This window comes from Vulpes lagopus, chromosome 2 (assembly GCF_018345385.1).
Source record: "Vulpes lagopus strain Blue_001 chromosome 2, ASM1834538v1, whole genome shotgun sequence".
Taxonomy (NCBI): domain Eukaryota; kingdom Metazoa; phylum Chordata; class Mammalia; order Carnivora; family Canidae; genus Vulpes; species Vulpes lagopus.
This window is the reverse complement of record NC_054825.1, coordinates 66602960-66619419: the sequence shown is the minus strand read 5'-3', so window position 1 is coordinate 66619419 and position 16460 is coordinate 66602960. Positions and strand designations below refer to the sequence as shown.

Here is a 16460-nt window from a genome sequence, read left to right as displayed (position 1 = left end):
GCTTCTCCCTCTGCCTATGTGCCTGTCTCTCTCTGTGTGTCTCCCATGAATAAATAAATAAATATTTTTTAAAAAGAACACTGATAAAAGGTATTATCTTCTAATCAAATTTTACCTTCACTTTTCATTTTTTTTACTTCTATTAAGCACAGTTAATACACAATGTTACATTAGTTTCAAGTGTACCACACAGAGATGCTACAAGAGTCTATATACATTATGCTTTGCTCATTATAAGTGTAGTTACCATCAGCTAATCCCAACCCTCTTGCAACCATAAGTTTTTGTTCTTTGTGTTTATGGGTTTATTTCTGCAGGGTTTTTTTTTTCTTTTTAGATTCCACATATATGTGAAACCATACAGTATTTGTCTTTCTCCATCTGACTTACTTCACTTAGCATTATACCCTCTGAGTCTATCCATGTTGTCACAAATGGCAAGATTTCATTCATTCTTTTTTATGGCTGAGTAATATTTTATTATATATACACATCACATCTTCTTTATCCATTCTCCATTTATTAACCTAAAGACACTTAGATTGCTTCCTTATCTGAGCTATTGTAAATAATGCTACAGTAAACATAGGAGTGAATATTTTTTTTGAATTGATGTTTTCATTTTCTTTGGGTAAAATACCCAACTCAGGCCAACTAAGTCTGCCCACAAAGGAAAAACGATTGCCTTATTTCTCCGGGATCTCCATGAGAAAACATTGTTCGTTGGCTCCAACAAAGTCTGATCGTAAAAGAGCTCAGTTGTCAAAAAAAAAAAAAAAAAAAATTCTCGTAGTGGAATTAACTGGATCATCTGGTACTTCTAGTTTTTTAAGGAATGTCCATACTGTTTTCCATAGTGGCAGCACCAATTTACATTCCCACTACATTTTTTTCTCCACATCTTCTCCAACACTTACTATTTCTTTTCTTTTTGATTCTAGCCACTTTAACAGGTATAACATGATATCTTATTGTGGTTTTGATCTGCATTTCCATGATAATTTGTGATGTTGAGCATCATTTCATGTGTTTGCTGGCCATTTGTAGGTCTTCTTTGGAAAAATGTCTATTCAGGTCCTCTGGCAAATTTAAATTGGATTATCTGTTTTCTTTGGTATTGTGTAAATATTTTGGATATTAACCTCCACTGGATATATCATTTGCGAATATCTTATCCCATTTAGTAGGCTGCCTTCTTGTTTTGCTAATATTCATCTATTCATTGCCTAATTCTTATCAGAAGACTGTCTTTGTAGTCACTTAATGAGCAAACTAAAGAAGTAGAGATTTTTAAAAGCAGTCCAGGGTTTAGAGCATATAGAAGTCAGTCACTATGACCAGCAACAATCAAAAAAACCTAGAAAACTTTGTAAATATATTGTTACTCTTTTCTATAGCATCTCAAGCATTTGCTAGTCCACTGATCACACTGCTTTATGGATACAAATTATAGAAAGATTGTTTTTTAACTGATTCCCAGATCCTTCCTTACTCCTAATGGATCTAAGCAATTGTAAAAAAATAACTGAGCTGACGTCACAAAAGAAAAGGTACAGCTCAAATGAAAGAAAGTATGCATCATCAAATTTATTTTAAGCCAGAGTGGAGACTATAGGGATAAAAAGTAAATGTGTCTTTGAACAGATCTAATTCTTGGCCTTGATCATTAACAAAATTTTTTTACTAATGTCAATGAGAATGGGTAAGGAGATATCTACTTGATACTGGGATTTAATGATATAAACTGGAAAATACTAATTTTTATCTATTACCATGATAAAGCTTCCTTATTTAAAGTTTATACAGTCCTCTAAAAAACTCTGGACAAAATGATATAACTAGTCCAAAATTTTTACTTGTTTGAGAGGATATAAGTGCCGCTCATAGGTATGGTTCCAATCTATGATGTGGCACAGAAAACTTGCCAAGTTCTTTCTATAAAGATACTATATTAGAGTATTTTATAAAGGTGTTTTTTTTTAAAGATTTTATTTATTTATTCATGGGAGACACAGAGAAGCAGAGACACAGGCAGAGGGAGAAGGCGGCTCCTCACAGAGAACCCAACCTGGGACCCAAATCCAGGACTCTAGGATCATGCCCTGAGCTGAAGGCAGATGCTCAACCACTGAGCCACCCAGACGTTCCTATAAAGGGTTTTAATGTAGTTATAAAAACATACAATTTTGGGGATCCCTGGGTGGCGCAGTGGTTTAGCATCTGCCTTTGACCCAGGGCGTGATCCTGGAGTCCTGGGATCGAGTTCCACATCAGGCTCCATGCATGGAGTCTGCTTCTCCTGCCTGTGTCTCTGCCTCTCTCTCTCTGTGTCTCTCATGAATAAATAAATAAAATCTTTAAAAAAAAATACAATTTTGATATTTGCAAAAATGGGTCCTCAAATTCCTACAATGCCTGCAAAATTCCAACTCTAATTTCTGAACTGCTCCACTACTATATGGGGATAAGGACACCTCAAATCCTCCTCAAAACTGCACATTAGCCGGCAAACTAGTTGAAAGAACACTGTATGTTCATGGACTGCTTTTATCTTCCTAGAGAGTTTCACAAAGTGGCAAGATAAATGGAAGGATGAAAGTCTAGAATCCTGAAAAGTGGTACAGTCCACAATTATAAAGTCAATACATGACAACAGATAAAAATCAGTGATGTATATATAAGAACCCCTGCTTACCAGTTTGCTGTGAAGCATCTACCAGAAGCACAATTTTTGATCGATTATCAGGACCTGCTGCATTTGTCTCTTTCTGAGTAGCTACATTTTTCACCAGTGGCCTTTTGCTTTTTATGTGCTGTTGTAAAAGCTGTTGCTGATTTAAGCGCACAAAAAAATAATAATTTAAAAACCTACTCAATGTATTAAACATTTAAAATATATATATATATATATATATATATATATATATCCACTATAAAACACATCTAAATGTATGCTCTAAATTAGTGGCTCCCAATCCATGGGGAGAGAGGGTTACTGTGTTAGCAATTCATGAAATTATCTGCAGTTAATCGTAGGACATGAAATTATTATACACACATTTTAATACAATTTTTCAAATAACTATTAATGCTACTATGATTAATAAAATATTCATTGTAATTACTTCTACTTCATATATTCTCAATCAATAATTAGTAAATGATAGAAGTATAATCATATTATATAAGAGATTATAAATATTTATTTAGAAAAGGGTGAAAGCTTATCCAAGGGATAAGTTTTACTTTCATGATGGCAAAAGTACAAAAAGAATCTGCTTTAGAGCTTGAAAAGAAAATATAAGAAAGCTGGTCCTTTCCTTAATTTTTTAAAACACCAGTATTCATCACTTAAAAACAGCAATTTATACAATGGAACTTTGAATTTAACTGCCTACACTGAAGTGCTGGAAATGCACTCTGAGAAGTCATGTTTCTTCAACATCTGAAAGTTATATACTACTACCTAATTTCCAATACTTATTCTTTACATTCTCCAGAGATCCCAAAACAATTTCTCCTGACCCAATGTTTTCACGAACAAAGACTATAAAAGCCTTTTAAAGCAACCTCTGCTGCATGTTTGTATTTTAATTTGTGAAAAGTATGCTAGAAGACAGCAAAGACTTTTCACTGAAGAAGCTGGACTAAAGGAATCTAGGAAGGCATCAACTCCTTGATGACAGAGCTATAAAATGCATTTAAGAAATCACTCTATGGGGCAGCCCCGGTGGCTTAGCGCTTCAGCACCGACTTTTGCCCAGGGCGTGATTCTGGAGACCCCGGATTGAGTCCCACGTCAGGCTCCCTGCATGGAGCCTGCTTCTCCCTCTGCCCTGTGTCTCTGCCTCTCTCTCTCATGAATAAATAAAATCTTAAAAAAAAAAAAAAAAGAAAGAAAGGAAAGAAAAGAAAAGAAAAGAAAAGAAAAGAAAAGAAAAGAGAAAAGAAAAGAAAAGAAATCACTCTACCATCTATTAGCTCAAAAGTGCTGAGAAGAAACATGGTTTGTCTTCTCTTCTTATATGCTTTGCTATTAAGGCCTCAATATAAAAGTATCCTTTTAGTTAAGAAACAGTTATATAGAATAAATCTTAAATCTCTTGTTTTATGTCTCCCTCTTTTTTTACATAGTCAAAAGACTAATCTTAAGAGTGGTTTCACACACTTATCTTTCATTTCCTCAGACTGAGGAGACCCTGTGTTCAGATAATATAGTAAAGCAACACTTGACTAACAAAGTGCTATTGCTACTAAAAATTCACAGAATAGCAACAATGAATTTGAAGGGATTTAATGAATCACAAATGTTCTCCATAGTATCTCCTACTGGTTTCTGAAGACTGAAATATAATGAAGTGCATTAGTCATTCCACACCACTAGCATAGAATCCAAACTACCACTTATAAACACTACGCAATTCTTATCACCAAATTAAAATAATTTGGAAATATTTACACATTATGATGACATAAAACTCTCTGAAGGAATCTGAAGGTGACTGCAAATCATATCATCAATTAAGAATAAGGCAAAATAGAGCAGCCCGGGCAGCTCAACGGTTTAGCACCGCCTTCAGCCCAGGGCATGATCCTGGAGACCTGGGATCGAGTCCCACGTCAGGCTCCCTGCATGGAGCCTGCTTCTCCCTCTGCCTGTGTGTCTGCCTCTCTCTCTCTCTCTCTCTCTGCCCTGTGTATTCTCATGAATAAATAAAATCTTAAAAAATAATAAGGCATAATAAAAAACAGGGAAAACTATTTTATAAATGCTCTACCCTTGATTATAATAGTGAATGAAATGTTTGATAGTAAATTCAGCATCAAAAGCTAATCAATACAAATAGTGAATTACCTACATCATTATTAACAATAGAAATATCAAAGTCACTTACTTTTGGTACAACTGGTCCTCTGTTACTGTTTCTGCTTCGATGACTGGACAATGGGAAGACCTGTCCAAGCTGATTTGGACGCTCAGTGCATTCTGTGGTTATAGTATTTACAGTATTTGCAGCCTGAAAGGTGTTGGAGTAAGGTGTAGGAAAAGGATGATAGAATCCCATAACTTGGGCACATGGTGCTGGCATCAGCTGATAATATGTATACTCTGTAGAAACAGGTGGCTGAGCAGATATAATGGGGTAGGCGAGGTATGGCCCAGCAGGGTTTGGACTGGGCTGTTGCCATCGTATATCATTGTTATACAACGGAAACTGTCTGTTAAAATCAAATAAAAAAAGAACAATCTAGTGACGAGTCTAAAGGTAATGCTGAAGCAAAAGCTCTTACTTCATTTTAACTTAAAAAAGGATAGAACAGTGGCTTCACAATAAAAAGGAGATAAAATTATCACCTTATAAAGTTCTTTGCTATAATTAGAGATTAGATACATGTAATAACAACTTAAATGACAGTATAAAGAAATTTAACCTAATAGTTTTACTGCATTCCAAGATTTTAAAAGTACATACCATTCTTATTTGTAACTCTCTCTTCAACCTCCTCAAGGTATTTCTGCCTAGAAGTTAAATACCTAGCTGCTAAAAAAAAAAAAAAAAAAAAAAAAAAAAAAAAAATACCTAGCTGCTGAATCTGTAAACAAAGGCAGTCCAAAGTTCCCATCCAATGCTAACAACTGTGACAGCCTTCTGCAAAAAGCAGGGTAAGGTGATCACTGCGTAAGGTGATCATTAAATGGGTGATTTGATTCCTCCACCTCTCATTCTTCAGCTCAGTCACATGGCTTCCTACTTCTCTCTCATACTCCTCGAACCATTTGGCCAAGTCAAGCTCTGCCTGGCTCCCCTCCTTGGCAGTGGAAACAGATTCCAGGTCCAAGGGAAAGAAGAAGAGAGGCAAGCCGGTCCACTGCCATCCTATCCCTAGCATTAGAACCTTTTCTAGTGCAATTCCTATAAAGCATCAGCAAGGTTCTTCCTATCTCAGTAGTCCTAACGAAAGTTGCTGCTGAAGAATGAGGGGTCATGGGGAGCGGAGCATTGAGCTTTTCCTCACTACTCCACAACAAAGCACAATGGAAAAATGTTCATTGCCATAATTTAAGAAATATGTCTAATCTGCTGGCCGGTTTACTCACAAATTCTCAAAGATTATTTAGTACAGTAAGAAAAATTAATTGTACTTTACGTTTGGCTATTTTGTCAAATCCAAAAAATAGTATTATTAAATTTGGTTTATAAGTCACTTCAAACATAGGTCAAAATTTTTTCATATAACATTAACTGCAATTGAGAAGGATCCCTTACTCTTTGTCCAATCCCCAAAACTAGAGTTTTAGAGATTATTAACTTGAATACTTAATATTTCATACAGCAGCTTAGTGGCCTCATATCTCTTACATCAAAACTATATCTGAAAGAATATGCCTTGGCACACTAGTGTGCCACGTGATGGCTTATAGGTGTGTAGAAATACTGATTGTCTTTGCCTTCGGGGCGGTTGGGCCTCATCCATTTATCCCAGAGTGCTAGAGAAATATAATTTTTATGTGTGATATTAATTGAAAGAGGCTGAAAATACTTTTTATACAGCAATAAAATGAACTACATCAACAAAGTACTAATCACTCAGTCTAAGCAGGGTTAAAAAGGCTATCATGACTATCACAAGTAACACCCTAACCACTAGGTCACACATTATCTGAATTGCAAGCATTTGGCTAAATCACACTGTGACTACAGCACAGAAGCTAAATTTAAACTAGAATCAGAATCTAGAAATATATGTTAACCATAAAAGCCTCAATGTTAAGGACTATCTCTTGGTATTTTCTTATGCCAGACTGTTCTGAAAATTGATTAGACACCTAATCTTAAAAAAGGGTTTCTGTTCACCACTTTCTGAATATTCATTCCTCCCCTTGTATCAACTTATTTCAAAGTAATTTTAATGACTTATTATAGGAGATACATCCAAAAAACTCTATTTCCTCTTAGAAAGAATGAGAAAATAACAATTTTCAAATTTCTCCTTCATTTGGGTTTATTTACTTTTCTTAAAAAAGAGGAATGGTTAATGTTTAAAAGTTACAAATGGAGGGGCACCTGGCTGGTTTGGTCAGTGGAGCACGGGACTCTTGATCTCAAACTTACAAGTTGAAGCCCCAGGCTGACTACAGAGATTACTAAAAAAAATAATAATAAACTTAAAAAAAGAAAAAGTTACAAAAAGAAAAAATGAAGAAGTATGCCATGCCGATTTCTGTATTTCCCTACCCGACCCCCCCCCACACACACACAAAAAGATAATAAACAGATTACCTATTGGACTGGTTTTCCTGCACAAATGGGTAACAAGTAATCAGGTAGCTGGGGATTGGAGTTGGTTCTACACCAGAAACATTTCCATTATCATTTGGGAGTGCCATCGGGATCATAAATGTATCAGGATTCTTCTTCTGTGGAATAAATGGTTCTACCTCAGCTGATAGCTTGACATTCTTCAAAGAGAAAGTAAAACACACTATTAATAAATGAGCAAAAAAAAAAAAAAAAAAAGAGCAAAAAACTTGTTACAAATTCACAATCTAACAATGGAAGAGTCAGTGTTTACAAATAGTAATTAGATCTCAGTATTTACAAAACATCCAAAGAGCAGCAATGTCATATTAAAATATCTAAATATGATTATTTAGGCAAAGCCATCAAATAAAACAGGGAATAGCATATCAAGTAATTGCATTTTAATGAAGTCATTTCTTATGTAACCAAAGCTGTTAAAACAATCAAGAGTACAAGGAAGTTAGACTTGAATCCAAAAATAAAGCTGGTAGTAAAGAAATCTCGCTCTTCAGACAAAACAATGTGCTTTTAACTAATTCTGTTAGGAGGGAAAAATCATTAGAGTTCTGAAGGATAATCACTTTATATTTTTTTGACTAGACTGAAAAATATTTTTGTCCATTTCAGGAAATTAGATTAGTATGGTTTAAATAAAAGAAAGGAAAATGTCTAAGATTAAAAAAAGAAAGAAAGAAAGAAAACTTAACATAAGCGCAAAAAACTTTTGGTTCACAGTTAAATTAGGAGAAAAAAATGAGTACTTTATTTCCCAGTAGACAACTTGAGTAAACTAACGTAATCCAGAATAGGCACTCCCATTTTAGTTTATTTTGTATATATTTCTGTAGATTAAAAATTCTACAGAAGGGCAGCCCGGGTGGCTCAGCGGTTTAGCGCCTGCCTTCATCCCAGGGCGGGACCCTAGAGACCCGGGATCCAGTCCCACATCGGGCTCCCTGCATGGAGCCTGCTTCTCCCTCGGCCTGTGCCTCTGCCTCTCTCTCTCTCTGTCTCCTCTCTGTGTATTCACATGAATAAATAATAAAATCTTTAAAAAAAATAATTAAAAAATAAAAAATCTACAGAAATTTAAAATACTTATTTTAAAAACTAAAGTATTTTAGGATGCACAGGTGGGTGACAGAACTATAAAGAAAAGCAAGTAAGATCAGGATGAAAGTCAGGATAGGAATTAGTCATATGAAATTACTGATGTGAAAAGGAGTTGAGATCATGAGGAGGTACCTGGGAAGCTTCCGCATGCCTAGCAAAGTTATATCCTAACTTGGGTGACAAGTACAAGGTATTCATCTTATAATTCATTTATCTATACGCTGTTTTTATGGAGTTTTCCTTCTGTATTTAACAACAAATATTTACAATTTAATTACAAAAAGAAAAAACCTAGAGGCACATTCTGCAAAGGTAGAATGTTAAAAGCCACATAAATATCACAATCTAAAAAGATATTAAACACTTCTTTAAGAAACCAATAAGTGAAATGCAATCCAGTGTTTCAACTGCTCAAATCAAAGCAACAGTCCTAACTAGAACTTTTCTCTCCAGTAGGATGGCATTTATTGGAAGCTCTGAGCAAGGCAGAGTTCCCAGAATAAATTTCAGGCATGCTTCTCACAAAAGTAATCAGTAACAAATGCAAGAAAATCTGAAGACAAAATCTCAGGACATATAGTCAACAGAGAGTCTTTATTCAGATAAACTATTCTCTAAAAAGAGTCCACTGGAAAAAAAAAAAAAAAAAAAAAGAGTCCACTGGAAATATTCAGAATGCTTGTAAAAAGGTGAGGCAGAAGAATAAATCTGAACTATTTATAGCAATATTAATTCACTATCCTTCCTAGATGATTAAACTTTGAAATCTATTTTTACACTATTAACCAAATCTGAATTAAAGAGAATACTTGCCTTATGAATACTGTATCTATGAGCTGAAGCTGGTTGCTTGAATTTCCTGAAAGCAAAAACTCCTTCAAATGCTTCTAGTTAAGTCAGTAATTTTCACTCAAAACTGACAAAACTGACATCAGAACTCAAAAATTACTTGTGTAAAATATAAAATATCAATCTAATAAACGTTCTGCCAGGAGGAAATTGGTGGGGGGAAAGCTGATTTTCAACAAGAATGCACAGATAGTGGAAACTTGCCTTATATATTTCATGCATAGGCATAAAAAGAGGGAAAATTTAAATCACATTTTAACTACACTAAAAATGTAATTTTTAGGATTTCTTTGAAAAATCTGAAAAGTCCTTTTAAATATATGAGAACTCTCTGAGAAGTTTTATAGATCTGTATTAGAGGGTATTAGGACATTTTTAAAGCACAGAGTATGTTTATATCAAATTTCCATATGAAAAAGAAATTATACTAATATAATTTTAAGAAATAAGATAATTTAAAGATAATAAATTTCCTGACACCTTTCCCCAAATAATACCAACCCATAAATTACTTTGGTAACAACAAATTCAAATTCTTGTTCAGGTCAAAAGTTGCAACAAGTTTTTATACTTAGTTTCATTTTACTTTGTAAGTTTCATAAACTTAGGTAACCTACTATCAAAAAAGTGTCACCCATAACTTATAACTGATATCTGTACATATACACAGTATATGCTCTTAAAGTTTATAAGATTTCTATTCTAAGTGCAATTCTAGATATCAGAGTTCAACAATAAAACTCACAAACACTGAAGTGATCCTTTGTTTTTAGCAAAAAAGAGAAGCTGCTGTAGTGAACAGCTGCAAAAACAGAAGATGTCACTAGTAGGAACAGGCTGGCAAACTTTCTCCTACAGTTACAACTCTCTATGGTCTTAAAAGTTGTTTGTTGTGACTTTAGGGCTTTCAGTATCACACATTAAAATGAAGCATCTGCTCTTCTCAGGCCTAAAAAGTAAAGTTAAGATCTCAAACTATTCTTAAAATTCCACATAATAAAGCCCATGTAGACAATATGTTAAGTAACAAATTCCAGCAATATTTCAATTGTATTAGTATAGAAATCAAAGAAAAATGTCCTATACAGTGGACAACAAAACATTATGAAAAAATTAGACTAGTTACTTCATACAATGATATTCCTCAGCTTGAATTTTTTAGTCTACTTTTGACAAGATCTATTTTTCAGAAATCAGAAATTTTATAGCAGAGAGTTATCTCCTTAAAGTAAATATAAATATAAAATAAGTCTAAACTACACAAAGTCTAACTCTCCCTGTACTATTTGCTTAAAAAACTATCTACTTAGTAAAGTATCTCTATCTTTCATAAATTATTTCAGGATTTTCCAAATTAATAAAAAATCCTAATAATCCCAGAAGCCTATGCTAGGAAAAAAAAAAAAAAAAGAAACATAAAGCAGTTTTACATTCCTTTTAAATTTAGTATATACTAAAACAAATGTCAATAATAAAACTTTGATGTGAATGACCTAGAAAACCCAAGAATTTATCAGAACATGAAGGTATAAAAACCTTCTTTAACAGAGTGTATTAAACAAATGCACTCAGATCACTGAGAGCCTATAAAAATTCAACATACATGCACTGAGTACAGGTTCTGGAACGAGTGCTGTACTAGACTGGTTTAGGGAAAAAGAGCAAGCATTACTATGAAGCATCCAACAGCAGGAAACGCACACTAAACTCTTCTGGAATAGAACCTCCAGAAGAGCACAAATAATTTTCCCAGATTAAGCAACAGAAAAAAAACACCCACTTAAAATCAAAACTGAAGAAGAACATAATAAGGCAGTCTCCCACAGTAAAATTTTGTTATGTACCTACCACACACCTACAGAAAAAAATATGACCATGGAAACCCTGTACATTCTTTCTATGCTAAGGTAAAATTACAATATATCAAACATTAAGATATTTTACATCTCATGGTCAAAGAAAAATAAATTTCTTCCAAAGGAAGAAATGGCTCGAGATACGTGCTGGCTGTATTGTTTCCAATTGCAATGGCTTATACTGAAAGGAAACATTTGTGCCAAATCGATTGCAGTAGTTATATACGTAAGTTTTGCAAGACTTCAGAAAACATTGAGAAAAAAATCAAAATACTTAACTGAGACTGCCAACTTGATTTACTATTCAAATCTTTTCCTCTTTTGTTAAAAAAGACCACACCTAATCCTGATGGTGCCTGATGGTACTTTTCTACAAATCAGCTTTCTAAATTTATTTTTTTAAATTTATTCATGAGAGAGAGAGAGAGAGAGAGAGAGAGAGAGAGAGAGAATGGGAGGCAGAGACACAGGCAGAGGGAGAAGCAGGCTCCATGCCAGGAGCTGACATGGGTCTCGATCCCAGGACTCCAGGATCACGCCCTGGGCCAAAGGCAGGCACTGAACCCCTGAGCCACCCAGGGATCCCCCAGCTTTCTAAATTTAATACTGGCTTTTGGATTATCGAATTTATTAATTTCTGGGTTTATATTTATTTTCCTCTCTTGCTTTTCAGTAGGGTTTTCCTGCTAACTTCTAGCCCTGGACACTTAATTTTTACTTACCTTTAAAATGTTTAATAATGAAAGTATTTATGACTATGCATTTGCCTCAGAGTATAGCTTCAGCCACATCCTGTAGGCTTTCATATGCATTACTTTTTCAATAACTCATAATTCTACCTTTTTATTTCCTCTTGATTAAGGGCTTAGGGAAAAATGTCTTTTTAAATTTCCAAAGGTTGGCAAGGTGCCTGGATGGCTGTCAGCTGAACATCCTGGTGTTGGCTCAGGTCATCGTCTTGGGGTCCTGGGATCCAGCCCCACACTGGGCTCCCCACTCAGCAGGGAGTCTGGTTCCCCTCTCTCTCCCTCTACCCCCTTCCCCCCTGCCCCGTACTCTCTCTCAAATAAATAAATCTGGGAAAAAAAAAAAAGTTAAATTTCCCGGAAGTTATTTTACTTTCTTTTGATTACAAAAGTACTATTTTTAAAACCTGTTAAGATAAATCATTTACATAGTCATAAAAATCAACTACAAGTATTACTGAATTATAAATGTTTTATAGTAACTTATTTAGAATATACTTAGTTTGCAATGCTGATATGATTTGAAGTTTATCAATTATTTAAAGGAAAAAATTATAAGCCAGATGATTTGTATCTTTATTAGTAAACAGCACTTTGCATGAAGTCATACATATTTGTTACGTTTGCTTTTCTAAGACTTAAAGACATTGGTGACCAATAGTCTTGTAAATGCTTTTAAAAGAACCTATCTAATGTTAACTTACTAAAAATTAAGCCAATGTTTGAATCATTTGATAATACAAAACATATTGTGAACTTCAAGTATTCTCTCATTTTCGAAGCCATTGTTTATTTTTTAAAAAAATCTCAAAACACTGTCTTAAATTTCCTTAAATAGAAACATTAAGCCTTAATGAACAAATAAATTCCATGATTTATTCTTCATGTCCCTTTACAACCCCCCCCCCTTAAGAGCAAAAACAAAACAAAACAAAACAAAAAAAGCATTACACCAAGTAATAACTGTTCTTAGAACATCTAACCCTGGCAATTAAAATTAAATTACTTGTTTTGATTTAATACAGTTTTGCTTGCTTGCTTGCTATAAGAGAATACTCTTGAGATCCTCTTTTGGTTATAACATTCTTTCAAACAGTCGTTATTGCAATTAAGACTATTATCTAGCATGTATTCCCAGTAACTTACTTTTTATAATTTTAATCAACATACATACAATTTACTCTTTTATACAAAGTTTTTTTTTTAAAGAGCAATTTGAATGTCTTCATGCAAAACATGCTTAGATTTTTTTTTTTAAGTTACACTTGTGCAATACTCCAAGGATTTCAATTAGGTTAACATGAAATGCACAGTTTGTATTAAGTACTATTTTTTAAAAATCATATTTCTATAAATTGCTAAGCACTACAATATTATGAGTATGTTATAATGCTGCAGGCCTTCCCAAAAATTCTGAATATAAACCAGTACTGGTTTAAAATGAAAACACAACATTTTGTGAGAGAAAATGGAAATTCACGTATCACATATATTTTTAGTGACTTCTGCCTACCTAAATTCACTTCATTACTAAAAATATAAAAGTAAAAAGAAATAAAAATAAAAATATATATATATAAAAGTATATTACTCTATGGTATAGTGGAAACAATCAAGAACTCAAAGTGGAAAAAGCTCAGTTCTAGCCCCTAATCTACCACTAGATTAATGGTTCTTAGCCTCTTTTCAGTGACAGATTCCCTTGAGAATATGATGAAAATAATGGAGTCTTGCCCCAGAAAAATGCTAACATAAAATGAAGCACACTCCTTCCAGGTCATCCATGGACCCCTGAATTAACTGCCTCCAGCCTGAACAAGGCAAAGTAGCATCACTTTTCTGTATCTTGGTGTCCTGTAAGGATGTGGCGGGTGGGAAGAGAGGGTGGTTAGAATTACTCTTTTACTTAAGATTAGGCTGGGGAAGAGGCAGGAGATACTAGAGTTTAAAAAAAAAAGGGGGGGGGAAGAAATTCTTCAATGGAAAATCTACATTCATGATTTCTTTCTAATACTTAAATTTCTACAACATTTTAATAGGTTGTGGACTTTGGAAAGATGTAAGATGAAAGAGGAATAGGTTCTCTGGTTTAAGTAATTTGCTCATAGCACTTGCTGTTAAGATAACCACACACAAACAGCTATGCTAAATAGTTAATTATATTTCCTCTAAGATGAAAGGAACCATAAGTATACATATGGTAGCATTACTGGTTACAGTTCTGGCATCATGATGAAGGACCAAAGACTTTAACCTTTTCATTAGTGACGTACATACGAGAAAACTGTTCAAGAAAATTTTCTATTCAATTGTCAGGCTTAGAAATTAAACGCATTTCTGATAGATGCCTTAAATTTTTTTTTTTCACTGAATATATATATATAGAATACTCTGGGTCACTGGGCAGCCAAGAGGCTCTGATCAATTTTGCTTTGGAAATCTATGTATTATCTTATAAAACTCACTGTTTTCAAAGCCATATTCTCATATATATGTTTTTTTTAAATTAAAGCTTTTGTAAAAACAAATATTCGCAACTAGGAATCTGCCTGCTAAAAGAGCCAGATTTCAAAATCAAAACCGCTTCTGACCAGCTCTATGTACACACATATGCAGGAATTTGGAAATCTTGTCTCATTTATTCCGATTCTAATTATCTATTCGTAAAATAACTAGGCAAATCACTCTTTTTCCATCTCTTTGCCTAGCTCTACACTGGGCTCCACTGAAGAGAACGCACAGTGAATAAACTTCGATTTCATCAAATTTTAAGTCGTTTCATAAAGGTCTCAAGGAAGGAAAATACTAACACTTGGGGGGAGGAGACTATTATTTTGGATTATCATTTACATTTTCATCACCCCTGCCTCCCAGCAACTACTCGCACGGATAATCAAGAATTTAATGCAATTAAAAACAAAAATAGGTTACTAATGGAACTACTCTAGGAATATGAAAACGGTCTCAGGCATGAATTCATACTTCGGATCCAACACTCTTAAAATAGAAGCCCCATTTTTCAAAGACATTATTTGCAAAGTGACTGGTCAGAGAGGCAGGGGAAAACCATAGTGTCTTCTGTTTTAAAACACTTCCCTAAAACCACCGCAAAAAAAAAAAAAAAAAAAAGAAAAAGAAACAAAACAAAACAAAAAACAAAACAAAAAAACACCAATGCTTTTTTTTTTTTTTTTTTTTTTGCTCAATGGAACGTTGTGAAAAGCCCACGACCCTGGGCATCTGCATCTGTAGTTCTCACACCTTCTCTGACAGTCTTTCTGGGTGAGAAGCCTTGGAAAGCCTGGCCACCGCGAAAACACATTCCAGAACTAAAGGGGGGGGGCACCCGCTCCAAGTTACAAACCCGCCCCCCCTCGGGGGAGCAGTGACAGCTCGGGGGTCCTCTGGCCCCTTCCACCAAACCGCGGAGCACGGGCAGAAACGAGCCCCCAGCCCGGGGGAGGGCGAGCCCCGCGGCTGCAGGAGCCCCCGGTCCCCGGAGCGGCCCCGGGAACAATGCGGGAGCGGGGCGCTCCGGGCTCCCGAGCGGGGGCAGTCAGCTCCCGCAGGAAGCCGCGGGCTCCGGCGGTCCAGGCCCCGCTCCGAGCCCACGGCCCCCCCCGGACCGAGCGGCGACCCTCAGCGCCCGGCGCGGCCGGCCCAGCCCGAGCCCGCGTACCTGCTCGGCGGGGGCTCGGTCCATGGCGCCTGCAGCCGCAACGGGCCCGCGTTAGTCGCTGCGGAAAACGCCCCGGGCCGCTTTCTCCATGGCCCCCCGCTCCAGTCGAGCCGGGGCTCAGGACCTCCGCCCCTATCTGGCTGGCCCCGACGCGGAGTCCGGCTACGCCACTGGCCGAGGGGGTGGCTCCAGCTCCGGGGGAAGGAGGAGGCGGCGGCAGCCCCGGGGAGGGATCATCTGGGACGGAAGCCGGGGAGGGCCCAAAGACGCCGCAGCGGTAGTTGAAAATGGCGGCTCGCGGAAGGGCAGGGAGGGGGAGGGGCCGAGACGTGACGTAGGCGGGGTGACGCCAGAAGCCCTGCGCGGCCGGGAGCGGGAGCCTGGGCCGGCGGGCCTGCAGGCCGAGGCCGAGGCCGCGGCGGGATCCCCGCAAGCGCGTGCTTTGAGCCGGACTTGGCTGCCCCCCCCGGACTGTTCGCGGGGAGGGAGGAGTGTCGAGCCGCTTGGGACCCAGAGCACCCGGGTTCCAGTCTTCAGGGACCTCAGGGACTGCTTGGGCGTCGCAGACCACTGTGAGGACTGCTGGAGGAGCTTTGAGCCGCGCACTGTACCTCGATGGCTACCCTTCCTTCTGTTATGCAGCTAAAGGGAGTCATGAGTGTAAAGGGAAGCACCCCCGAAGGGCCACTAGAGAGAAACTGAGTCAGGAGGCCCCACAGGCCCAGGCTCACCTCCACCGTCGCCTCCGGGCGGGTCTCGCTACCTGAGCATCCCTCGCTTTGCTGGGCCTGTATCACACCAACCAGCGCTGCTTTCCTGCCCCTGTCTATGCTGGTTCCTCTCATCTCCAGTTCATGAGCTACTTGAGGAGAGGAACCGGGCACGTGGGGAGCATGGGGAGCGCGGCTGATTC

General features: G+C 36.9%; 1 protein-coding gene across 1 annotated transcript in view; it reads right to left on the bottom strand.

Moving 5' to 3' along the window:
- SECISBP2L (SECIS binding protein 2 like) overlaps positions 1-15771 on the bottom strand; it is a 61831-nt gene extending 46060 nt beyond the window's left edge. The window contains exons 1-4 of the mRNA XM_041742598.1: positions 15548-15771; positions 7284-7462; positions 4896-5220; positions 2696-2831 (exon numbers count right to left, since the gene is read on the bottom strand). Of these exons, the coding sequence (XP_041598532.1) occupies positions 2696-2831; positions 4896-5220; positions 7284-7462; positions 15548-15571 (664 nt within the window). The 5' untranslated portion in view covers positions 15572-15771. The remainder of the gene's footprint in view (positions 1-2695; positions 2832-4895; positions 5221-7283; positions 7463-15547) is intronic.
- Between the last annotated feature and the right edge of the window lie 689 nt (positions 15772-16460).